The sequence below is a fragment of the Lissotriton vulgaris genome, chromosome 5 (genome assembly GCF_964263255.1).
Source record: "Lissotriton vulgaris chromosome 5, aLisVul1.2, whole genome shotgun sequence".
Classification (NCBI taxonomy): domain Eukaryota; kingdom Metazoa; phylum Chordata; class Amphibia; order Caudata; family Salamandridae; genus Lissotriton; species Lissotriton vulgaris.
Genome location: NC_141693.1, coordinates 1318999535 through 1319026199, shown reverse-complemented (window position 1 = coordinate 1319026199; position 26665 = coordinate 1318999535). Strand labels below are relative to the sequence as shown.

At 46.2% G+C, this 26665-nt stretch overlaps 1 protein-coding gene across 2 annotated transcripts in view; it reads right to left on the bottom strand.

The window, feature by feature from the left end:
• SCUBE3 (signal peptide, CUB domain and EGF like domain containing 3) overlaps positions 1-26665 on the bottom strand; it is a 1095585-nt gene that overhangs the window by 841043 nt on the left and 227877 nt on the right. For both annotated transcript variants that reach the window (XM_086923234.1, XM_086923233.1), the window contains exon 2: positions 21619-21741. In XM_086923234.1, the coding sequence (XP_086779360.1) occupies positions 21619-21741 (123 nt within the window). The remainder of the gene's footprint in view (positions 1-21618; positions 21742-26665) is intronic.

The following is a 26665-nucleotide window of genomic DNA, read 5'->3' as shown; positions in this document are numbered from 1 at the left end:
TCTGCACTGTTACACCAGTGTATCCGTACTGTTGAGCAGTACATCCAGTATAGGGGGGTAGTTATCTATGTCTTCAATGTTTTCATGTGATTAATGTTGTGGTATGAATGCGACTGTTTAATTGTGTATTATTGTGTTTCTTGTATCAACTAGCTGTAAACTCGTATCTAGGAATAAAGATCTAGCGTTCAGTAATAAGTAAGCAAGATGCCGTTCTTCAACAAGTTAAAACAGATAGGAACTAGGAAAGGGTTACTGGAGGAAGAAATTCCTATCCCCCCTAGGGACACTCCAGGCAATTTTATGTATCAGAAACATGGCATAGATGCCATATTATATCTAGATTTATGGGCCGATTATACCAAGCACCTAGACGAAAGACACAGATGGCCTGTTACCGGAACGTGGGATGCCGAGTGCATCATGAGGGTAGAAGAAGCGTTATGGAAAAAGAAAGCTAGACAATCTCAGAAGGACGCCATAGAATTTTGGCGTAAGGAATCACGTAAGCGTGCTGACAAAGCACTCCGTAGAGAGGACAGACTTAAAGAATCAGATAAAGAGCGAGAAAACGAATTAGTTACTGAAGGGATCCGAGTAAAAACAGAACAAATAGACCGTGCCCGAAATAATCTTGTAAACGGTATGTACCTCGCAGCAGATGGCACATCTGAAACTGAATCAGAGATACCGAAAAACTTACCGACACCATTAGTTCCAACTAAAGTAATGCATAAAACTACTAAGGACATATTCCTAAATTCATATCTAGAGGATGTAGCACCAGCTTATACCAATCTGCCTGTTCGTGCCCTGCCTACGGACAGAGATGGGGGTGGCACTACGCCCCCAGATCCGGTTCCGCCGGTACCGCGACAGACCTCCCCTGTTCCGCCAGCTCCGCCACTTCCTGCACTCAAGACTGACCTACCGAAACCAATACTACCTTATCTTACTAAAAGACAAATTCAAGTCCAGATACAGACTCCGCGGAGAGATAATGCTCAAGCATCCGCCTCAGGAGGTGCAACTGGGGGTCCTCCAACCCCGCCATTGACACACAGATTGCATTTAAGGGACACGCAGAATCCTTTCCAGTCTCCCCATTCGACGCGTCTTGACGCATTTAAAGAGAAAATGTCAGTTTGCAGATATGATCCAGTCCCCGGAAGAACCGATCTAATGATATTAGCATCACTACGATTAAGATCTGCCACCGATAACTTGCTATGCTATGTAGGAATGAAGGAAGTCCTCGACAGATTATATAAGTTTATTCAGACAGGGGAAGACCCTGATAGTGTTAAAGATGCCATGCATAAACAGAAAGTTGACGTTCAAGCACAGATATTACGATTTCTCATAAATTGTGTAATAAGAGAACGAGACAGGCCCGGGACAGATCAAAGTGAATTAGACGCATTAAACAAGTGGGGTCAAAATATAGCCGATGGAAAACATGATAAGGGGACTTGCATAGCCAGTATGTCCCAGAAAATTAGAAAGGCAGTATTGACTGCACACCAGGAAGAGAATGATAAAGCTTCCTCCGAGGAGGAAGATGAACATGAAGCATCAGGAAAGTCTACAGACACTATAGCGTATGTAGGTAGGGGAGCCTACCTTAGGAAGGGTGTCCGTCCAGAAAGCAAGAGAGTCTTTCTCTCTGAGTTAACAAATCCGAATTCTTCTGAACATCAGTTCCAGGAAACTGATAAAAGGCTTCGAGACCGAATGGGGTACCATGTACTCAATTCTATGGATGAACAGGAATTAGCCCGGTCAGCAGTATTATGGGCCGAGAACCCAGACATGTATAATGATGACACGTTAGTGCAGACATTCTTGAACCTTTCCCTGGAAGAGCAGAAAATAGCAGGTGTATACATGATTCAGCACCTCCTCATCAAGTTCAGAAACCATCATTCTGATCCAGGTCCCTTACACGAAACATTAGAAGCACTACTCATGGATAGATGGAGAGGTTTTAGTACCAAATTAATACAAATAATTCTAGAACAACGACGTAAGTATCACACCTTCCTAAGCTCTGAATATGTTCCCGCCCCGCCTCCAGAAAGAAAAACGTACCACATGCAATGCGGTGGTGGCATTGAAAGTCAGAACCCCTTACGAGAAGTACACCCAGTTATGGGTACGGACCAACGCTTGAAGCGTGTGTATGTTCACACACCACTGACTAAGTTAGAACTGTTAGAAATGAAGAAATTAGTTCCATGCCATGATAAAGACCCTGCAGGTTTTCATAGAGAGCTTAAAGACATGTTACTGATGGGAGATTACACGTATGATGATATTATGAAAATGTTAAAAGTACTGTTGCCCACGGGCATTTACGAGAAGTTAAAGGAAAAAGATTGGGAGGTGGGAGAGTCAAAGATAGCATGGGCAGAAATAGAAGACGAAGAAAAAACACGAGTCCCAGGGGTAGGCCTTGGGGATAAGACTAAAGCATTACCAGGTTTAATAGTACAGGTTTTGCCAAGATTATTGACAACTAGAAAGGAAGATTGGGACGCAATCTCGTCCTGTAAACAGAAACAAGATGAAGATACTAGTGACTTTTATTCAAGATTCGAGAAATGTTTCATTATCAATAGTGGTCTAAAAACTAGTAGCGAGTCATATCCACACCTTTTTGTAACAAAATTAGTCGAGAACGCCCTACCATTAGTTAAAAATAGAGTGTATAAAGTTGAAAGTACTTGGCAGGCAAATACGCCATCACAGATGTTACAAATGTTACAGTATCACCAGAATAGAATTAGGGAAGAACAAGATCAGGAACAGAAACGTATGAAAGACACGAAAATGAAAATGCTAGTAGCTCAGACGATTCCAGCCGACGGTCATAGAAAAGGTGGGGCCCAGACAAATCATTCTGCCGCTCCCGTTAAAGGGACATGTAATTATTGCAAGCAGCCAGGTCACTACGTACATGAATGTCCAGTCCTGAAACATAACATCGAGACAGGTAAAACTAAAGAAAGACCGCGTCCGCCTAGACATGAACAGGGTCATCAACAGACCTCACAGAACGAACAGCCAATGCAGAATCAACAGCCTATGCATGATCAGTCCCATACAGTACAGACAGTAGCAGTACCGCAGCCACAGCATGCTCAGACACAGCCCGCTGCCGCAACTCGGCAAGTCTCACAACAGATGTACCAGTATGCCCAGTCGGCATATCCAGATTATCAGCGTTATACATGAAACAGCCTAGGGAGGGAAAGTGATTTGCCTCTTATTGAAATTCCTGTAGATCAAGAAGGTCCTTATGTACACAGTCACGTATTAGGAAAAGATAGAAAGTTTCTAATTGACACAGGGGCAAGTCGCACTACTATCAGTCACAATGAAGTCCCAGGGGCACCCCTCTCAGGCTCACAGAATGTTTCCCTTGGTTTTTCAGGACAGCCTATTGTAAATGAAGTATCAGAACCAGTACCACTAGCTGTGGGTCCATTATCTCGAGTTACAGATTTGTTACTTACGAAATCATGTCCCGAAAATCTGTTAGGAATTAAAACACTGAAAGCTCTAGGAGCTATCATATGCTGTTCCCCAGAGGGAGTCAGACTCTTTCTACGGGATTTCAAGGGTCATTATGTGTTACGTGACTTTGATGTCAGATTGAAAAATGTACCAGATCACTTATGGGCAAAAGGCCCAGCTGATGTAGGTTGTATGCATATCACACCATACCGTGTTACACTCAAGACAGGAGTTGTTCTACCCAGAATCAGACAATACAAGTTACCACCCGATGCTGTAGTGGCTTTACTGAAAATAATTGAAGAGCTTATTGCCCAAGGAGTGGTCGTAGAGACCGACTCCAATATCTGTAATTCACCCATCATTCCAATTCTTAAACGTACAGACCGCAATGCACCGCCAGTATACCGGCTGGTGATTGATCTTCGAGAACTGAACAAATGCATTGTACCACAGTATCCTGTGGTCCCCGATATCTCTTCCCTATTGACTGCCATTGATTCAGAAGCAACGTTCTTTACTGTAATCGATCTCAAGAACGCTTTCTTTAGTGTACCTATTGACCCGGAGAGCCAATATCTCTTCGGATTCAGTTTAAATGGACGAAGTTTCAAATTTTCCCGCGCACCTCAAGGATTTACAGAAAGCCCCAGCATCTATAGTCAAGCACTGAAAAGACAACTAGATTGTATTCAAATGCCAGTTAATACCGCTTTACTGCAATACGTCGATGATCTATTGATCACCGCACGAAGTGAGCCCGAATGTGAACAAGCATCTCTGACAGTTTTGCATTTCCTGGCCGACAAGGGACACAAGGTGTCTCCTTCGAAGCTTCAATACTGTGTTCAGCAAGTTGTGTACTTGGGTCACTTGCTGTCCAAAGTGGGGAGACAGCTCACTCCCGATCGCATCCAGTTAATTGTAAACATGCCACGACCCCAGACACAAAAGGAAGTGCGGGCCTTCATAGGCCTCACCTCGTACTGCAGACAATGGATTCCTCAATATGCATTTCTAGCTAAACCACTCATCCAGTTAACGACACAGGAGGCAGCGACTTCGACTGTCCTCCCTTGGACTCAGGAACATACACAAGCCTTTGAGGAATTAAAGAAAGCTTTATGCCAAGCACCAGTTTTAGCGACACCATGTTACAGCAAACCGTTTACACTTTTTGTTACAGAACGTGACGGTACAGCGTTGTCTGTCCTCACTCAAGATCAAGCAGGATCACATAAGCCTTGCGCTTATTTTTCAAGTACATTGGATTCAGTAGCACAGGCACTCCCTGCATGTTTAAAGTCAGTAGCAGCAACAGCGTTAGCAATCAGACAAAGCGACTCAATTGTTCTAGGTCATCAGTTAACAGTACAAGTTCCACATTCTGTAGAGGTTCTGTTAAACAGAACCCAGACTCAACACTTGACTATAGCACGACTGACAGGTTACGAATTGACATTATTCCAGCCACACATAGAAATCAGACGCTGCAGTATCTTGAACCCAGCAACACTGTTACCTACAGTTATGACAGATCCAGCCCCACATGATTGTATAGAGATCATTAATGCAGTAACAAAACCCCGACGAGATTTAACAGATGTTCCATTGACAAATCCAGACCTGACACTTTATGTGGATGGTTCATGCATGAGAACAAGTACAGGAGAGTTAGTGGCCGCGTATGCAGTGACCACTGAAACTGAAGTTAAAGAGACACATCGTATTGATACACTGTCTGCTCAAGCAGCAGAGCTCATCGCTCTGACCCGAGCCTGTATTCTAGCCAAGAACAGAAATGTCAACATATACACTGATTCCCGTTATGCGTTCGGAGTCGTACACGACTTCGGCATGCTCTGGCAGGAACGAGGTTTTCTGACCTCTCATGGTACAAAGATACAGCATGGTCCTCTCATTCAAGCACTGTTAGAAGCAATACATCTGCCTTCAGCCATATCAGTCATGAAGTGTAAAGCACATACTAAAGCCACAGATTCTGTTTCCCAGGGTAACGACCTGGCAGATCAGACAGCAAAACATACAGCACTGACTCACACTCAGACAACTGACACGACAAAGACAACAGATCCGACAAATTGTATGACAGTCAGAGATCCCACACTAGATGTTATTGACATTCAGACACATGCTACTGCAGACGAAATAAAGAAATGGATCGAACTAGGAGGGATCCAGACAGATCAAGGTTGGATGACGAAGGGAAAATCTACATGGTTTCTCCCTGACTCTATGGTTCAAGTCATGATAAATACAGCACATAGTCCTGCCCACCTAGGAGAGAAAGCAATGCTAGACAGTTTACAAAATCTCTGGAACAATAAACACTTACGAGCAGCAGCAAAACAGAAAGTGCGTACTTGCATGATCTGTTGTCAGTTCAATCCAGGTAAAAGCGTCCCTGTAGAGCAAGGTGGATTTCATCCTCCCGATCACCCTTTTGAAGTCCTCCAGATGGATTATATCCAGATGGACCGTTGTCGAGGATTTAAATATGTTCTCGTAGTTGTCTGTGCTCTGTCCCGCTGGACCGAAGCATACCCAGTCCCAGATTACACTGCTCCGACCACTGCCAAACAGTTGGTTCGTGAATTTTTCCCACGGTACGGCCTGCCTCGTGTCGTGTACTCAGATAACGGTCAGCCATTCTCGTCTGCCTTAATGAAAGAAGTTTCCTTGTTACTGGGATACCAGTGGAAGTTCCATTGTGTCCGACATCCAGAAGCCGCAGGCCTTGTTGAGAGGCATAATCAGACATTAAAGATCCGCCTTGCCAAAATATGTCAGGACAAAGGGGTCGACTGGATAGTTGCCCTGCCAGTGGCACTATTCTATATGAGAATGGTCGCCCATTCGAGATCAGGGCTATCCCCGTACGAAGTGGTCTTTGGCAGACCACCGAATATGTGGGGGACGCCCATTCCTAAAAAGATTACAGATGTTGATTCTAATATGTTGACAGATTACCTTGCCTCCTTGATGTCTGCACTCCAATCATGTCGTTCACAGGTTGCCGCAGCCTTCCCTGACAACACTGATGTGAAGCCGCATGACGTCCGACCCGGAGATGTTGTCCTAGTTCGCAACTTCGACAGGAAAAGTCCGTTGGAGCCCCGCTGGAAGTCTCCGAAGACCGTTCTTCTTACCACGAGGACCGCAGTCAAATTGGTAGGCAGAAAGGGGTGGGTCCACCTAAGCCATATCAAAACATTCCCAGGACTGAAACCGGAACAAGACTCACCCACCCCCACCAAAGACTGTGTTACCAAAGACTTTACCGAATCCAAACGAGAAAAGACTCCTCAAGAACAATACCGTATGAAATTACGATCTAGCAAGTCAGACAGTTTAATTGTTTAAGTCCTCCCCTAGGTGAATCGGTTAAATAGTTTCTGACATGTATCCCCTAGATCGAGTTAGAGAGAGAGAAGCAAAGAAACGCACATATTGCAAATCACTTCGTAGTCACTGCATAGTGACACTAATAATAATGTTTATTCTCAGTGTTTTAATTATTATTGCTAGCGTCTTATTACCTATCTACTATCCTATTTTCAAGCGTGAACAATCTGCTTACAATGTCTCTGCTGAACACACTTTTAGTGAGTTACCTCCTCACGAGCTTTCTTACAGACTCGCACTGCGCAACAACACATTCATTAGTATGTTACATCATTCTCATCAAACTAACAATGCTACAAATTGCTGGATATGTGGCCGACTCCCTCCCTACCAGAATTACAAGGGAGCCCTGCCTCTCTTTCCGTATCCGTTCACTCACAATGGCTCCTGCGGAGCATGGTTTAAAATAATTAATTCTCTAGATCCCGACATTGCTGTTTTCGATGGGGGTTGGGTTTGGGGAAACCTGAACTTGGTCCTACTAGACGTCTGTTACCCGGATAAGGAGGGACTCCCCACTAGAATAGGAACTGATCTAGAAAATGAAGTATATGGATTAGGTAATTATACAATTAGCCTTATGATCCTTACTGTCGAATCCGAAGCCACACCCGTTCTGCCCATTATGTCAGTACTGCCAGTCACTGGTGAATTATGTATCAAGAAGAAAGGTTCAGTACACTTAGGTCATAGTAAATGCACTACTGTGGTCGAATTCAGTGATGATGGTAAATCATCTTTTAAAGCTATCAGTCATTCTTACTTTGTTTGTGGTCATACCGCATACATTCGTCTACCTCCAGATTGGGATGGTACCTGTTACATTGCATTCCTTCTGCCACCTGTTTTTCTAGCTCCTCCTGATTACCATAGAAATAGCAATCTAGTAAAGAATAGACCCAGAAGAGATGCCCCACTTGTCGACTACACAGAAACGGCATGGGAACAGTACACTGACTTTAATAAAGGATTCTTTTTCTTTTTAGGACCTGTCCAGAATAGTAAATTAATACGCAGATTAACTAGAACACTTGAAGCTGTAGTAAATGAAACTACCTCCGCCTTAGGTAACTTAACAGAAGAACAGTCCGCTATGCGGGTTGTTGTCCTTCAGAATCGTCTCGTAATTGACGTCATCTTGGCAGATAGAGGTGGAGCCTGTAAGGTCATCGGGTCAAGCTGCTGTGTTTTCATTCCACAAAATGCACCATCTGTATATCAAGCTATCACCCGTCTTCATAAAATTGCAAATCAGATCCATCAGAATCCAGGCACCTGGACTTGGTCCGGTTGGTTCTGGACAACGTTAACAGCTTGGGGATGGAAGATCCTATCCTTCCTAGGCATTGGCCTAGTCCTAGTATTCAGTTGCTGCCTGTGCCTGCAGTGTGGGCCAGCGATTTGTGGACTGTGTGCCACTTCTTGTATTGAACATTCCAGTTTTCACTCAAAACGTAACCGAAAGAAAGAAGAACAAATGATGTTGCAAGAACAGACTGATCGATTCATGAGGATCGATATTTCATGAAGGGTCCGTAGGGAACAAGGAGGGAATGAGGAAAATTAAATTTTGGCCATGTTGTGTTCCCTAGCGCGTACCCCACCGACTCCATGTACCAGCTTAAAGTGCATGTAACTTCCCTCCTGTGCCAGCTATGAAGACGCAAATACATTTGCGTCCACCGTTAACATGTCCTCTTTCAGATCCACCATGAATGGATTATGTAGTCCGTTCCTAAGTATGCTATGCCACCGTCTTTTTGTAGTACACTTTTCATATTTTTCCTGCTCTAGCAAGAGTAGGCCCTGAATTCCTGCCATCTGAACCTCTTTTGTGGCTCCTGACTCTGCCCAGGCTACCTCTGTACTCGTGAACTCTGTCCTACTTTCAGCGCGGCCCCTCGCGCTCAGCTCAAGCCTGCTTTCTGCCAAGACTGACTATAACCTTCGAGTTATCTGTTCCGCTCCCCGAGAATGCATTCCTGCCTACTAGATCCTGTAAACATCCTCTCCAGCTGCAGAGCCAAAGGGCCGACCTGTCTTAATACAAGTAATTCATAGCCTCTGTTGCCATGCTTCCATGGAAGGCCCCGAGCCCTACGCTTCACATGTAGACACTCAGGCGCTCATACACGCATCCACAGTTAGCATAGAATAGCTTCTGCCCTAGAGACCTTTCCGCCCAGATAGTATAGTTCCTAAACATCAGATATCAGATATGATAGAAGTACAAGTTGATCTGACATGCCAGACTTCTGTCTCTTTCCGTCAACGTAAATGTCAAATCCCCTGCACCCCGTCAATCACACGTCATGCAGCTGCGCGCGCATCCAAGCTTCCGATTTCTGCTGACATTGCAACATTCTGTTAGCACCACCCCTTGGTGCCACCCACTTGCGTCACCTATCAGTGACGTTTCTAGCACACACCTCTAGTTCACGCCTAGTTTACGCCTCTTGATGATGTATTGGTATCACGTGTATAATGTTATCTTGTCTTCTCTCAGCTGTTACGCCTCTTACATTGAACCTTATGGTATAAATCAAGTATATAAGCTATGTATTGTCAATAAACGAGAGCGCGCTCATCTATCCCTTCTGACACCCCTGTGGTGGTCAGAACATGATATCCTGATTCCTTTATGAGGAATAAAACCCTTAGAAACTCTAGCACCACGGACTCTGTTTTCTTTCATTCTGATTGAGTTATCATTGATTAAGTACTTACCTGCATAGAAATTAAGAGAGTAAATTAATTATTTACGTCAATAGCACCGCTCAAACCAGTGTAGGGTGTTGGAGGACTTTAAATCACACACACATACAGAGACAATGAATCATATGTGGGTAAATCAGTGTATAGAACAGTGCTTAATTTGTAAAATATGAAGTGCAGGTGCTCAAATGTTTGGCAGAGGCCACACCTACTTTTCTCTGGCTCCGCCCACTTCATCCACTGGCTCCACCCACTTACTATATTAGTCCCACCCACATTTTCAACTGGCTCTGCTAAAAGTCAGAGGTAATATATATCTGGCTGATCCGAATTTCAGCAAGGAAGCCTTCCTCATAGTAAGGTTTTGATAGGAGGGTCTCTTGCCCTGTGAACATTTTGAAAAAGATTAACTCAAAAGTGCATTTAAAGCACAATTTTGGAATAAATTAGCTAAAATCACTAATGCAATGCAAATCGCTTAAACTGAAAGGACACTTTCTCTCAATTCTAGTGTGTCCCTCTCCCTCCCTAGTTGATGTATGATTGACTACACCTTGCAATATAACAGCGTTAGAGACGCGCCTGTGGATGGCCTCCAGCTTCATCTCCCGCCACCTGGGCTCCCACCTTCTCTCCTGGACCTCTTGACTTTTTGCTCTGTCCTGGCCGACACTTTCCTGCTGTTTTCGGACAGTTTTCTCTGGACTCTAGCCCTTCTCCCATTCCCTCGTCCTTTAACCCTTTTCCCCGTGGATGATCCTCAAATGTTTCCTCCCTTTTCTGCTTCCCCTTCTCTCCATAGCCATATACCCTTGCATACCTCCAACCCTCCCTTTGTGCTGTGACTACTGCATCCACACTTATGGAACTCTGCTCTTTGACTTATTGTAATAACTCTAATCAATGGTATTTGCTTTAGACCTTGCACCATATACCATTCCTGAGTATATCCATGTGTATCCCCTCCCTAAGTAGATAGAGATATCACTAGTATATGCCTAGAGTTTATCTCCTCTTTGTGTGACTTTATCTCTTGTACATTTGCATTTTTTTCTGTTTGTAAAACTTTGTACCTTTTTTATAACGCATGTATTCCTAAGTCCGTATGTTTTCAACTGGTTCTTATGTAAGTCAAAAATTTGCCGCTTGTAACCTTCAGTCCTTATGTTTGAAACTACTGGGTCCTATGTAAAGCGCTTTGACACCTTCGGGTAAAGTTCGCGCTATATAAAATTGCACAAATAAATAAATAAATTGTTCCTGCCTTAAGTGTGTACTTGCTTTGTGTGTCTCTCTCACCCAGGACTGCTCTCACACTGCTCACGCCCTATCCATTGCTTCAGAAAACCCCAGCCCTGCTTGGCAAATGTTAATGTGTAAGTAAGTCAGAAGAACATTTGCGCACGCTGCCTGCAGTGCTTGCAAGTTGCCTGGCACAGCCCCAACCCCCACAGATTTTATGAGCGTGCCCGCCCGACCTGCCCTGAAAACGAAACCGAATCCTGCCCTGGGCCTGCATCCTGCACTGATTCCAGGCAGCCCGCAACTGCGCAACAAATGGCCAGTGCACACTGCTGGCAGCAACAACAAAGTACCAGTAGCCAGGGCATCAGAAACAACATTTAGGCAGTGTGACCGGACGTCCATGAACAAAAAAAGTAAATCTGTAGGCCTCGCCTGCGCAGATTTATTAGTTAATTCATTATATATGTGTGACTGATGTCTCATGTCTGACTCTGCCGGCCTACGCCGCCTGCCTATCATTCCCAGGCCAATCTTCATGATAACCAACGACCGACCAACCAATCAACAATTAATTGATTTTTAAAACGTAATCCTGTCCCCCGCCGGGCCCAGCCAGGCCCTGCCCAGTGCCAGCCCTGCCTGAGTGCTGCCTCGCCTCACCTGCCTGCAAAAGCGCTGCTCGCCTCATCATGAGGATTATTTATTTATTTCGGCCGGCGCCGGCCTACCCCCTGGCCCCATCTTGTCCAGGCGCTGCTCGTAGATGGTAGCAGTGGTAGGTAGAGTCGGTAGACCAATGCCAATGATCAGGATGATTTTAAAAACCTGACTGGCCACCGGCACCACCACCAGTAAATTAATTAATCACCCAGGACTGTAATCACCGCTACTAGTGTAAGGGCGCCAGGCCCTGCCTCGCGAGTCGCTCCTCGCCCTCCTCACCAACGACCGACCAACCAATCATCAACAATTAATTGATTTTTAAAACGTAATCCTGTGCCCCACCGGGCCGCAGTGGTAGGTAGAGTCGGGGTAGACCAATGCCAATCAGGATGATTTTAAAAACCTGACTGGCCACCACCACCAGTAAATTAATTAATCACCCAGGAGGACTGTAATCACCACTATACTAGTGTAAGGGCGCCAGGCCCTGCCTCGCTAGTCGCGCGGCTCGCGCCTCGCCCTCCTCACCTGCTGAGCGCTCGGAATCGGATGGATGCGCTCCCAACTCCGAGTCCAGCAACTTTGGGCGGCGAAGGAATACCAGAGCAGCAGATACTCGCCGAGGGCCAGGGAGAGGGGTGCGGGTATGCTGGGGCGCGGTGGGCAGAGAAAATGCGCGTGCAACATGCAATCTGCGCATGCGTCGCTTCCTCTGGCGCCAACAGCCCCAACCCCCGCAGCAAAGCCCTGCCCAGTGCCCTGCCCTGGCCCCTGCAACTGCAACACTCAACAGTGTCCCGCCCACTGGGGCCCTGATCCGCGCCGCGGCCTGGAAGAGACAGGACTGGGAAGAGAGAGAGTATTGTAAACTGGGAGCAGCTCAGCAGCAGGCAGGCACGTGACGTCAGCAGTAAGTACACAAGTGAATGATGCATGATGATCATCGAAGACTAAGTAAATGAATCACAACAGCAGCGCACGCTCTCTGTGTGTGCCGGAGTCACTCACCGAGTCACCAGTCAGTGCGCAGTGACACGCACGAGTCACGACTTTAAAAAAATGTAATTCTGAGGCAGGAGGACAGGTGCACTTAATGCCCCGTGATAGACCCGGCCCCCACAATTAAGTGCCGGTGCTGAGCACCGGCAGGCTCCGGCTCAAATTAAGCCCTGGTATAGAAAATGTTACATAAGAGAAAGGGGACTACAAGGTGTAGGATTCGTATGTCATTCATACTGGTAGACATATTTTTAAGAGTGCTTGGTCTGGGGAAGCACAGACTTAGGATTCAGAACCTGACACAGTAGTTAAGGTTGACTTTACTAATAAGAATTTATTTCTAGCCAAACAAAAGCTTTTTAGCAAAATTAGGAGAATAAACAACTTGGAAAAACATACTTTTCTAACCTAGATTACGATAGTAACTTAGGAACTGAACAGTAACAAAAGAATATCTGTGACAAACGCAGTAAACCGCTGACCTATGCACATAAAATACTGTTCTGTGATCTGCATGGAACATACTCTTTGCAACAGGCATATTAACTTTCTGTGCTACCTTAGATGAGTCAAAACTGCCACTAAACAAAACTCCGATCTCTCTCCAGCAGGGACATTAATCACCAGAGTTATTTTGGCACTTTTATTGTTGCCTGAAAACTGTTGGATATAGAGGGACCACTGCAGTGCTTTTAAAACTGCTGCGCTGCTACAAAACCGGCCCCAGTAACAAAACTGAACCCCCACCCTTCCAGCCTCCCGGGGATGCCCGGGGAGCCTGATGCCCGGTACGGCCAGTTCAGCCATGCACAGAGCTTGCCCCAGAGGATAAAGTAATGCTTTGATGAGGGAACATGTGCCTGGTGGTGCCTAGTTACCTAGATTGTACATTGGTTTACTACAGAATGGCAGCCAATTGCAGTGCATCACTGTGGCTCATGTGTGCATAAATATATTGGTACTTGTATAGCGTGAACCTAGCTGGGGAGCAACAGAGTGGCAAACACAGGAAAGTCCAAGGTGCAATACAATCGTATACGGGCAATATGTAATAGGAAAAAGTTAGTGTGTTGGGGTAGTGTTCCTGCACCTTTAGCATCTTCCTGAATTGTATGAGGGTTGAGCAGTAAGTCAGGGGGAATGTTATTCCAGATCCTGGGTGATAGATGAGAAAGTCTGTCTTCTGTTTATTTGTGTTACCTTCTTGCATCTTTTGGACACCGATAATTGGTATAGGAAGCTAAATATTTTCCTTCTTGCATCTTTCGGTCGCCAATAATTGGTATAGAAAGCTGAATATTTTCCTTTTTGCATCTTTTGGTCTCCAATAATTGGTTTAGAAAGCTGTATATATATATATATGGCAGAAGACATTGAAACCTGCTACATTCAGAAAGTGTTCCCCTGGACATAGAATTTATTGGAACTCATTTCCATGGTGGAAGGAGAGCTGTCTGGGTGAAAGCTGTGTCAACAAAGACCACAGAAATATAGACTACAAAAAATAAAGAAGAAACAATGTAAACAGCAATAGTAAAGACAATAAAATAGCAAAAATACTAGCATAAACTTAATTATACTATCAAATACACACTCCCAAACAAGCCACAACTCCTAAAGCTAAATAGAACATGAAACCAGTCCTAATATAGATGGGAATTGAATAAAACTGGATGTTGGCATTTTTAATAGGATGGAATATATGTAGGTATATGTTTTGCATGATATGTATTCATGCAGTCTATATTGTGGGTCTGTATTTTTGCAGTCAGTGTTTTTAAAGTGAATCTTTTCACTTGGAACTGTCTGGGAATATAATGGCAGACAAGGGAGCTCAATGGATGCAGCTTTGTATCAGAGCGTAACCATGAACGTATACTTATTATTATATAAAAGAGAGATTAAGTACTGCAAGTAGACACTTTTGATGAGTGTTGCTTGGTTAGAGAGGAAAATCTGTTCTCTAAGTGTGGTGTCTGGGGCGAAGTAAGTGCAGAGTGATATCAACGTGTAATCAGTACTCTTGCTGAGAGACTACCGTCAAACTCTGAAATATGGTAACTTAGCCTTGAAGAAGCCTCTGGCCTGTTGACTACCAGAGGCGAAACACATGTTGAATGGCCTTTTTTCTCTTTTCTTTGTATAATAGCTACATAAAATCAAACAAAGCTAAGAATTTTAGAAAATAAATCAGAAATCAAGATATGATGAGAAACAAATGGACTTCTTCACTTAAACTGCTCCAATGATTAATGCTGAACACATGGTTTCCACTGATTCTAAATTACTGCACTGGCCTATAAATCTATACATCCCAAACATAAGTAATCCTGGGGATCAACTGAAAACACAGGCACTCATTGATCAGTGCTCATACTCGCAGAGGCCGTCGCACCCACCCGCAGGGTGGGGGAGGCTCAAGGGCTGGCGCCATAACCCACGCGGTGCCAACAGGGGGATGGAACTGGTCCTGGGCGCCCCGAAGCGGCCAGGACCAGCGGAAACTGGGTGCGCACCAGCCACCCCGACAGGAAGTGACCTGGTGACCTTGGCGCCCATGGGGGGCGACCAATGGCCAACCTTGCTACCTTTGAACCCCCCAATCAAAGGGGGTTCACCTGAAGCCCTTAGGGGGCTCAAGGGGATTTAAGCACCGCCGCTCCCCAATCAGAAGCACAACGTCTTCGAAGGAGCTGGGAGAGCGGCGCGACAACGACATCGTTTGAAGAGGACCGACTGCGGCAGGAGGCGGCGAAGGACGGCCGAAGCAGAAGAACGACCACACAGAGCGGCGCGCCGGTCAAGTTCTCCACCCAGCTCCCCCGGGAACCCGAAGCGACGGAGGAAGACGACGAGCTCGGCGGCCTTGCCAAGCTCCATCGCGGTAAGCAATTGTCCAGTTGGAGCGCGCACTGAGCCGCTTCATCTGACGAACAGCACAAACGTGCAAGGAAGTTCAAAGGCGGGTCCGGAATTCCTTCCGACCCAGCGGCGCAGGCCAGCCCGCAGAAACCAGACCTAGGCCTTGGGGACAACATGGCGGAAGATCAGCCTGGAGACATGGCGGAAGTGCTGAAGAAAATCCGCGAGATATCGGCAGTACACGGCGACGAATGGCTCCAGCCCCATTTGGCCAAAGGGAAGGAGAATAGGCCAGACGGCCAGGCGGAGGAGGAAGCAGGCCCGTCAGCACCCAAGAAGCCTAAGACCACGCCAAGGAAAAAGACGTCCAAGAGGAATCCCCCAAAGAAAGTGCGCCAGAAGCTCCCGCCGCTGAGGTCAGACGACAACAAGAAGGTTGAGACGAACGGCGGAGCGGTTAATGGTGAGCATATTAGTACCATTGTAAAAGAATGCTTGAAATCGCTCGCTCCGACGTTGCTGAACAGCTCAGGGCAGGGGGCGGCGGGGCCCAGGGAACAACGCTCTGACGAGACAGGGGGCTTAACGTGGCATATGATGGACCCGGGGTGGGCCCGACAGTCAAGGGTGCAGGAGCAGGTGGGCCTATCCCCGCAGGGGGATCAGGTTTCCCCATTATCCGGGTGGGGGTACAATACTGGGTCCGGGAGCCCGGGGTCGGGGGGGCTAGGCAGTGACCTGTACGCCAGACCATCCCCCGGCCCTGCCTCCTTGACGACGAAGGCCACGGGGCTCGCGTGCCTTATTCCCCTCGCGGTAAAAGAGAGGATATGGCGCAAGGAGTTCATCGATATATTCTCGCTCCTAGAAATACAGCTAGAGGGCCTCGACCTGACCACATGCGACAGGAGAGAGGATGAAAAAAGGGAGAGGCGAGGGGCTAGAAAGGAGCGGAACTTTGAGAATTGGCTAGACGCTTTCAGGATCATGGCTTGTATCATAGTAGAGAGGTTCCCCCATTGCGCTGCTGACCTATGGCTGTATGAGGCTAACATACACTCTGCGCAGAGGCAATTCCCCGGGGATGCATGGTTGGAATATGATAAGGGCTTCAGGTTAAAGATGCAGAGGCACCCAGAGATGGAGTGGAACGAGGAGGACGTTTCAGGTTTTATTCATAAAATGCTCGCGGCCAAAGAAGTGAGAGCATGGACGGGGAAGTACGACCAGTCCTTTCGGAGTTCGTCCCACAAGGGGAAGAACAAAAGTTACCAGAAACATTCCTCTGGGCGGTCCAACTCCCCCCCGCGACCAAGGCCATATGCTGGAGATACGATGCGGGGGACTGTTCATGGGGCTCCTCGTGCAAATTCCAACATGCATGCTCAAGCTGCGGGGGGAAGCACGCTGCACCGACATGCAAAGGCTCCAAGCGGGAAGCAAAGAACGAAAAGAAAGAGAAACACAAGAAACACTAGCCCAAAGGCTAGTGGGGGCGGGACACTAGTAGACATTCAACAGTGCCAGCTGGCTAGGTCCCCCATTAATACGCAACAGCTGCGCAGTTTAGCAAACAGGTATCCAAACAAAACAGACGCCAGGACGCTGGTTGAGGGTTTTGAAGAAGGCTTCATTATCCCGTTTCAGGGCCCACTGCCATTAGCGGGAGCGAATAACTTACAATCAGCGAAGCAGCATCCCCGGGTGGTGAGCGCGAAGATAGAAAAGGAGAAGAGCCTGGGTAGAATCGAGGGCCCCCTCCCTCAGGAGTTGTGCGAAGGAATAGTCATCTCCCCACTAGGAGTGGTCTCAAAAAAGGAAAAGGGCCAATTCAGGCTGATACACCACTTGTCATACCCTGAGGGGGGGTCCGTAAATGATGGCATCGACCAGGAAGCATGCTCCGTGGGTTACGCGTCAGTGGATGACGCGATCGCACTAGTCAAAGCGGCAGGGAAGGGGGCCCTCATGGCCAAGGCGGACATTGAATCTGCCTTTCGCTTGCTGCCGGTACACCCGACCAGCTTCCACCTGCTGGGCTTCCAATGGGAAGGGAACAGGTACGTTGACAAAGCCATGCCCATGGGTTGTGCCATATCTTGTGCCTATTTTGAACAGTTCGCTACCTTTCTGGAATGGGCCCTCCACGACAGGCATCAGGGGGGCGGGAAGCTGCACTACCTGGACGATTTCCTGTTCACAGGGCCGGCGGGATCCTCGACGTGCGCCAGTACGTTGGCGGCGTTCGAGGACCTGACCGAAACACTCGGAGTCCCCTTAGCGAAAGAGAAGACGACAGGCCCAACGACTAGACTGACGTTCTTGGGCATCGAGCTTGACTCCACGGCGGGGACCGCCAGGCTCCCCCCGGAGAAAGTGCAGGAGTTCAGGGAAGAAATAGCCAAACTACGGGGCCGGCGCAAAGCCACCCTCAGGGATATCCAGGGGGTGGTAGGCAGGCTGAACTTTGCGGCGAGGGTCATTCCGCCCGCCAGGGTCTTTTCCAGGCGCCTCACCGCACTAACGGCTGGCGTCACCCACAAGCACCACCACATCCGGCTGAGCACGGGTGTAAGGCAGGATCTACAGGTATGGGACGAATTCCTGCAGGAGTTCAATGGTGTGCTGATCTGGAAAAAGGGTTGGGTAACAGCGGAGCAGCTATCCCTATACACAGACGCAGCCGGGAGCCTGGGATTTGGGGCGGTCCTGGGGAACAGATGGTGTGCCAGCCAGTGGCCAGACAGGTGGCATGCGCAGGGGCTCACGAAGAACATCACGTTCCTCGAGCTATTCCCAATAGTAGTGGCTCTGACGGTATGGAAAAAAGAGATAAGGAACCTAAAGCTCACCTTATGGTCGGATAACTTGGGGGTAGTGCAGGCCATTAACAGAGGCGCAGCAAGATGCCCGGGCATGTTGAGGCTAATGCGAGAGTTGGTTAAATTGCAGCTCGAGGGGAACCTGGAGCTGAAGGCTCAACACGTGCCGGGGACAGAGAACACGGTCGCCGATGCGCTATCCCGGTCCCAGATGACACGGTTCAAACAACTTCTGCCCGGTGCGGACGAGGTGATGACCCCCTTTCCACCATACCTGTGGGACCTGGGGGAAGTGCTGAAGAAAATCCGCGAGATATCGGCAGTACACGGCGACGTACACGACCTTTTTGGAGTCACTAGATCTTGATTGGTTGGCATTCTACCAGTACGATTGCTCAATCTATATCTAAAGAAGCTCTCACCAGTAACTCCCTTTCTCCAGGACTCAGTCTTACTTGATGACATCATGTTCACAATTTGCATTCCCTCTTGCCTACATGCACGCTGATGACACGCAAATATTCACCTCAAGTCTAACTTTTACTTCTCAACTACAATGCCATATTTCTAACTGGCTGATAGACGTTATTGCAGCTCTGTAATACTACTTTCTTTCTAACCCAACCTATTCCATTGTCCCACTTCGCAGGAAACCCGGGCTCTCTTCAACTTCTGCAGAGAAACTGCTGCCAAAGTTCAGGAACAATATTAGGAAAAAATACACCCTCACACGCCTTTCTACCAATCCGCAGCCTTAATGCAGAAATGTGAGTAAAAGGGACTATTCCCACAGCCACTTTTTTAACACATTCCTCCATAGTCCCCTTTGCAGCCTCACTAGACAGCCACATACCTCTCTCCACATTCACCGGGTTGGATGACTTTTCCATGCTGCTGACTCTAGTGCTCCAGATTATGTGGCCACTATTCTAGTCACAAGGAATCCACTCTTAGTCAATGAACCACTTCACCACCTGTAAGGCACTAAACAGAAACAACTCTTTCCCAGCTATACTGTGAGCAACCAGGCCATTCCACTTGTTTAGGATTGTTCTCCTCAAATCTGAACACCACAACAGATGATTAGTATTTCCCTGCCCCAATTATTGTATCTCAACTTTCTTGCTGGAGCATTCACGATGAATTTACACACATCCCCGGAAATGTGCCTAATGTACAAGGTGTCATGCATGTAGTACTTATTGTATCCATTGTGTTATTTTCTTCAAATTCCATGATCAACCATACTTTTGCTGCAGTACAAAATGTAGTCACTCACACTGATCATGGCACCTGTACCGTGATTTGCTATGTAGAGTGTTCCTTGTAGAAAAGCTAGAATTACAAAATACTGCAGTTCTGAGAGCAGGGTGTGCATATTACTATGAGCGAGCACCTGCTCTCAGGGCACAGAAAGGCAACATAAAGTGATGTAATATTGCAGCAAAATGAATGACAGCATCTCGAAAACTGATTGACATGGCCATGAAATGCAAGTAAAAGCACTAGTGTTTGGTGTACTTGGGCCATGGTAACTGGGCATAAAATGACAATGGGGAGTGCTCTGTTGAAACACTACGTACCCGAAAAGAGTGTTGGCTGGGCATAGAATGGCACAGGACAGACACACGAAAGAAGTGAAACTGGGTTGAGCATGGAATTACACTGCAAGTTGATGTAGTCTTGCAGTTTTGTAAGGGTGTAGTGAAAATTGACTAGACACATAACAGCAGCAGTGGGGAGTGTTGGCCAGGCACAGAATGGAATAAAGGTATTGTAACGGTTCACTAACTGGGAGGATTTTTTTTTAAAAGCTTTATTTATTATTCTCCAAAGTAATAATCAGCAGGTTGCATTACTAATATCTCACTCTCCACCAAAGTAGTGTTACATAATTATTGTACATAATACACACTATAATCATTTTCCAACCAGTCGTTATTACTGTAAATGCACTTCCCAATGGGTATACTAGCATTAACCTCTCGTGTCTCTTATGCCACCACAGTAGAGTGAGCACCTTGTGTGTACCTGAGTGGGGGAGGCTGTACACCCCCAGAAGAATCATCCCTTTCTAGCTGTTGGGAGGTAGGAGTGGTGCCCTTATCTAGGAGATATTGCTTCAGTGGTAGCCAGATATTGCGGAGTCTGGATGTGACGGGTTGGAGTGTAGCATATAACTCAGAGTTTGTATTACAGTGGATGAAACTGTTTAACCAAGCTTTCTGTGCGGGAGTGAATCTGCTGCCCTGGTGAATCGCTATCTCCCTTTTTGCCAACAGCAGGGCAATCGCTACAAATCTACTTACAGGCTTGGAGACTTCACACACGTAGCCCAACAATGCCACCCATGGTTGAGGTTCAATGGTGAATTGCACCATTTGCGATAGTGTTGTGAAAATGTCCCTCCAGAAAACGCCAATCCTGTCGCAATTCCAGGTAATATATGCAAAATCTGCCTTTTGTGCATAACATTTAGGGCATTCATGAGTGCAAGACGAGTCAATTCTGTGCATTTTTGCCGGAGTCACATATGTCCTCCATAACATTTTTCAATGGATTGGTTTATGTCTATTATTGAGGGATACCTTTCGTGTTTGAGTGCAGCAGTATTCCCACTGTAGGTCTAGCAGCAGGTGCCCAAGATCCCGTTCCCATGCTTCTCTAATCTTGGTGTCTCTACTGGGGACAAGAGCCATACTGGCCTTGTACAGTTTAGATATGAGGTGTTCCCCTCCAGAGTTAGAAATTAGTAGTGTTAGCGTAGGAAAACTGTCCGGTTCCAGTGGAAATTCCGAGACCTTTGCTCCCAAAGCCCACCGCAGCCTATTTAGTATAAATCGATCCATGTATGGGACCTCGCCAAAACAGGCATACTCCGTACCAGAGTATATGTGTCCCCCCGGGAATAGGTCACCTACTGTGTCGGGAAAGTATTTAGTGAGAGTGCGCCAAACCAGCTTCTCCTTTGTGATGGGACCTGTGAGGAAAGTTAGCAGTACATATCATTGCAGTAGAAGCCAATCTATTCAGCAGGTCGGTACCTGCTTGGGGAGTTAGCTGGGCATTGCAAGGCGCAAAGGGAGATCTGCTATCACGGCTAGGTACCTATGTGGAAGGTTGCCTGTATATAGAATTTCAGTAGAAGGAGGTCTGTTGCAGCAGTTTGGTAGCTACTGTGTGAGTTGGCTGGGCACAGAATTGCATGAAGGGAGTTGCTGAAGTCCAATACCTGTGGGGGGAGTTGGCTGGGCATAGAATTGCAGTAGAGGGAGATCTGTTACTGCAGTTCGGTACCTGCGGGGAGAGTTGTCTGGGTGTGGAAGCTCCTGGGCGTCCCAGAATCGCAGGCGAAGGCGGTCTTTACCTTTGCAGTGTCTGCCGTCTCCTGAGTAGCCAGACTTACAGATGCATTTGAAGGACTTCGCTGTGTTCTGACAGATGGCATCGATGTGACAATTATCTGTTCCTTCAACACATTCATCAATATCTGTGGACAAAAAGGCAGATATAAGATCCTTAGCTTGCAGCTAGTGCACATTATACTCAAGAACTCACATGTGAAAAGGCAACCTGGTTAGGGTCCATACGGCAATTCCCTTGGTCACACAGGAAGTGCGTAAGTACAGCAAGCAGCATACCACAGGTCACACAACAAATGGTAATGCCAAGGAGGTGTGTGATTAAGGACAAACAATGAATGTACTAGTTTGGTAGGCAGTGATGTCAAAGGTCAGACAACAAGTGCAGTTACTATCACTCTGGGTTACGTCCGAGCACACAAACAGTGTGCAGCAGTTCTAGGGAAAGAAGGAGTACCAACAGTTTCAGTAACGGACATGATGTCTAACTTTAGACATAGGAAGAAAGTTAGAACACGCCCAACGTCACATAGAGTACATTTGTATGTGTTTTTCTGTAGATCACAAGTCCCAAAAAACATTGGGAGGACAAATTAGCAGAGGGAATATGTAATACTGCCACGTGGAGTGACGTCAAAGGGAGTGATGTCACAACTCTATGAAATGTAACAACACAAAGAAATGTGAAAAGAACACGATTCATTTTAACATTGCTTTTTGTAAATCACATGTATGTTTTCACATATAAAAGGGCATATGACAAAAAAAACTGCTTAGTACATAAATTGTGCTTGAAAAAGCAGTGGTTAGGTATTGATTGTTTTTTGCTGACGCTTTATTCAGAGTCAAAACACTAGGGGCCAGCTGTACGACCCTAAATTGCATGCGCAAATGGGTTTGTGACACGTTTGCACATGCAAAATGCGCCAGAGCCATGTACAATTCCTAAATAGCGAGTCGCCATTTATTTGCGACTTGCTATTTAGGAATTGTGAGTCGTAATTAGGAAGGGGTGTTCCCTTCCTAATTGCGTCCTCAAATCAATATATGAATGTTTTGTGGCCGCAATTGCGATCGCAAAACACTCGCAAATTACCACCCTCTTCAAGAGGGTGGTAACGCAGTTTCAATTTGGAAGGGGTCCCCAGGAGACTACTTCCACTTTGTGAAACTGTCTCTAAAAATATTTGTTAAGGGCAGACAGTGGTCCCAGGGACCACTACCTGCCCTTAAAGAATGAAACGAAAACATTTCTTTTTTTTTTTTTAAATGCAGCCCGATTGACTTTAAGGAAAACGGCCTGCATTTAAAAAAAAACACAAAAAACTGATTTCTTTAAAAGCAGTCCCAGACATGGTGGTCTGCTGAGCCCGGCAGGCCACCATACCTGGGAGGGCCTGTCATTCCCAATGGGCTTGCAAATTGCGAGAGGCTCATTAATAATATTGAGCCTCACAATTTTCGACCCCATTGATAATCGCAAACAGTGTTAAACATTGTGACTCGCAAATGAGCTGCAAATCGCGAGGCGCAATATTGCTGGTCGTACATCTGGCCAACAAGGACCTCCGTAGACTCCCTTATACCACTATAGGCATTTACAGATTGTTCTGTGATGAAAGGGCAAAAGGTAGATCACGTTATGGGTGGTGGAATCTCGAGTGAACACAACCTATTTTGCAAGAGACCTTATCATATGAGGATCCTACAGGAGCGTTGGGGGAAGGTCATAAGTAAAGGCAATAAAAGGCATTTCACAAAGAGCTATCAGAGGGGGCGGTCATAAGGCACTCACGCAAGGGCCCAACAGAGCGGCACTCTTCATGTTTTATTGGTAATGTCAAACCTTTAATTCTAGACAGACTCATAGCAGCTTTGGTTCAGTTTCCTTCAGCCATTGACTTCTATGGCTCTCGAATTTTCATCAATTGGCTTGCTTGAGGCATTGTCAATCACATCATGGATCAACTGACAAATATATTTTGGTTGCACCTTTGTTCCATTGGATGCAGTTGTACCCTTACACCTCCAGTGGAATGCATAAGGGGTTAATTTAGATCTAAGAAAAGTACACTCTGTCATCGCATATCGTGCACACAAAAATCCTTTTTTAATCGTTTTACTCTGCAGCACTCTTTTCAGTACTTGAGTGTGAGCATCAGACATATTGTCTTTGCCCATGCTTGCTTACTCTTCATTCATGTGAGGTTTTATACAGAGTGGCCCACATAACCGTCAACGTCAGAGTACTTTCAATAGATGCAAACATATTTAATATGCAAAATTATACACAACATGTACAGGCAAAGAGTTAATGTTCTTTACATCACAAAAACTTCAACAGTTAATAATGAATATCAGGCTTCTTCAAGGTGTTTTATCATGGATAACTTCAAGGCTACTGTAGGAGGAAATAGTTCTCTTTATTCTCTCCTTCCATTCGAATAATGGAATATCCTTGAGATAGCATGAGGTCAACTAAAGGCTGGGAGTGGCTGTTTTAACACAGTATTCTATATTGGTATGTCTCACGTACTGAGAATCACAAAGCCTTTAATTTCAGTCTTGTATTCTGCAACTGATCTGCAACTGTGCACCATTCATTTTAGTGTCATGTGTTAGAGGATTGAATACTATTTTGAATAAGGTTGGTTGTATTTTTGCTACAGCGTTTGTAGGTGTTGTCTTTACCTATAGTATTAAAGTCAACAAGGGGACCCCAAGCGAGTCAGCACAGGACCTCGGGGAACATATTAATATAGCCACAATCGGTTCTATATTCAATTTGACATGTCCAGCCGGAGAGAGGTCTCAATCTTTACTTATTGAAAGATGCACGGAAAAGGATTCCTTCAGCAATTCACTGTAGTGGGGCACAAGCCTGTACCCAAGCACATACAGATCAGTACAGTGAGTGGAGCGAAGAACAGAACAGGGCTTTTAGGCAAAAGCAGCAATTTTCTGTAGTTTTACAGATACACAGAATTTTCAAGCAGGCACTTTCACATATTCATAATACATAACATTTTTATGCGTAAAGTGCTCAAAAGGTCGACGGCGTTTCGGTCCCACTTTTAAATCATGGGGACCCATCATCAGGACATTATTTAAATGCCTAAAAATAGAAAGCCTCTATTGCCGAGGATGGAAACCTCGGAGGGCTCGGGTTGAGCCGGACGTCTGCCTCGTTTAGGCAGCCTGGCTGGGTTAAGGGAGTATGCAGCCCACAATCGGGTGCAGATCTGGACCGTGATGACTCGTGGGTCAATGCGCGGTAAAGTGGAAGTGCCGGTTCAGTCGGCTGTAGTAACTTACAGCCGACTGAACTGGCACTTCCACTCCAGGCAGCTGAATGACTTCCAGTAACACTTATTTCCATATGTCAATAGCTTTATTCTTCAGGGCTAGGTCCAAGGAAGTTTATGGGGTGCATGCTATGGCATCCACCCAACGGGAAGGTGAAAGGGTTGGAGGACTTAGATGAGAAAGAGCTTGACTCTTAACCAGTAAGTAATCTGGCCAATAATGTAGATTTCCCAAATTTTGGATTTCTATACTATGACTGGGCGCGTGATAGGAGAAAATAATTGTTCAAGTGGAGTTGTTTTAATCTCCTTAAGGGTCAGTAGTGCTACAGGCTAAGCAAGCGCTTGCATTATTGTGGTTTTAGGTATCTTGTATATCTTTGACATTGGAAATGACAGTTTTGGGTGAATTAAATGCTAATGTGTCTTGTTGGGGCTTTCCAAACAAGCAACCAAGAGAAAGGCTAACGTGAAGAACCTGCAGAAGCTCACATGTATAGCCAAAAGAGAGGTCCCTGCGAAAAGCCAACTAAGGGAGGTCACTGATGAGCAAAGAGGGGGGGCAAAGAGAGGGGCTCATTCAAAGTGTGAACAGGGGGGGGGCCTTCTTATATGCCAACAGAGGGTGATTCATACACGGCATCAACAGACCCACCACCAGTCATAATAACCCACACAGGGAGTAATAAGGACTGCCAACAGAGAGGGTCATACAAATTGGCAACACACAGACGGACATCATCATGGGAGTAAACAGAAGGCGCCCTACAAAGTGCCCCCAGAGAAAGACAAATTAACACCTTCAGCGCGGAGCAGATTCCTGCGCTGTGCTGAACGTTCTAAAGAGCAAACGGGCTCATGACGGAACGGTTCCGTCATGAGCACAGGCCAACCGACGCTCATGACGGAACCGTTCCGTCAATAGCATCGAAGGGGTTAAGAACCAGCTTTTGGGCGGGTGTGTCATACAAACTGCCAATAGAGCCTGATCTTATGAAGACTCATTGGAGGAATCAACAGGTGTCATATGAATTGCCTGCAAAGGTGATTATACAAAGTGTCAACAACGAGGCACATCAGATGAATCAAAAGAAGGAGCTACTCATTGAGTCAAACGACGGGATACCATTAAAAGCCTGCAGATGCGGTCATAGGAACATTCCAAAACATTGGCCACACAAAGAGACAATTGAAAGCTCTTCCAAAGTTGTGGGTCAAAGTCCAATATGCACTTATCACCTTGGAGCATGAACTGCATGAATTAAAACGTTTGAAGGTTCGTGTGATCAAACAGCAGACAGCCTTCTTCCTGAAACACTTAACATATTTAACAGTGGGTATCAAAATAAAATCTAGCTCTCAAAGCGAACACCAAATGGTTGAACGTTAGTCTTGCAGAAGCATCTTCCACTCTTCACACGCAGGATGACGCAATTCCTAAAATGCCTTCAGGCTGCTTTCTCTTCACCTGTGGAAAGGCTGAAAACAGCACGGGTGTAGGTTGGGAGTGTCAACCACTAAACCGAAAGGAATGCCACAAGGAGACTTTCCTTCAGTAGTCATCTTTCAACACTTCTGATGGCACACTTCAACTCAATCGTGCGTTTCGCGTGTAAAAAGATGAACAAAATGAACTTTAAGTGGGAACTGTCTGCAAGCTGGAGTGACATGAGAAACTCTAGACGCTTGGGTAAGTAGGTAATCCGTCCATCAGCACAGATGACTTCTCTTATCACAGGGAAGGTGA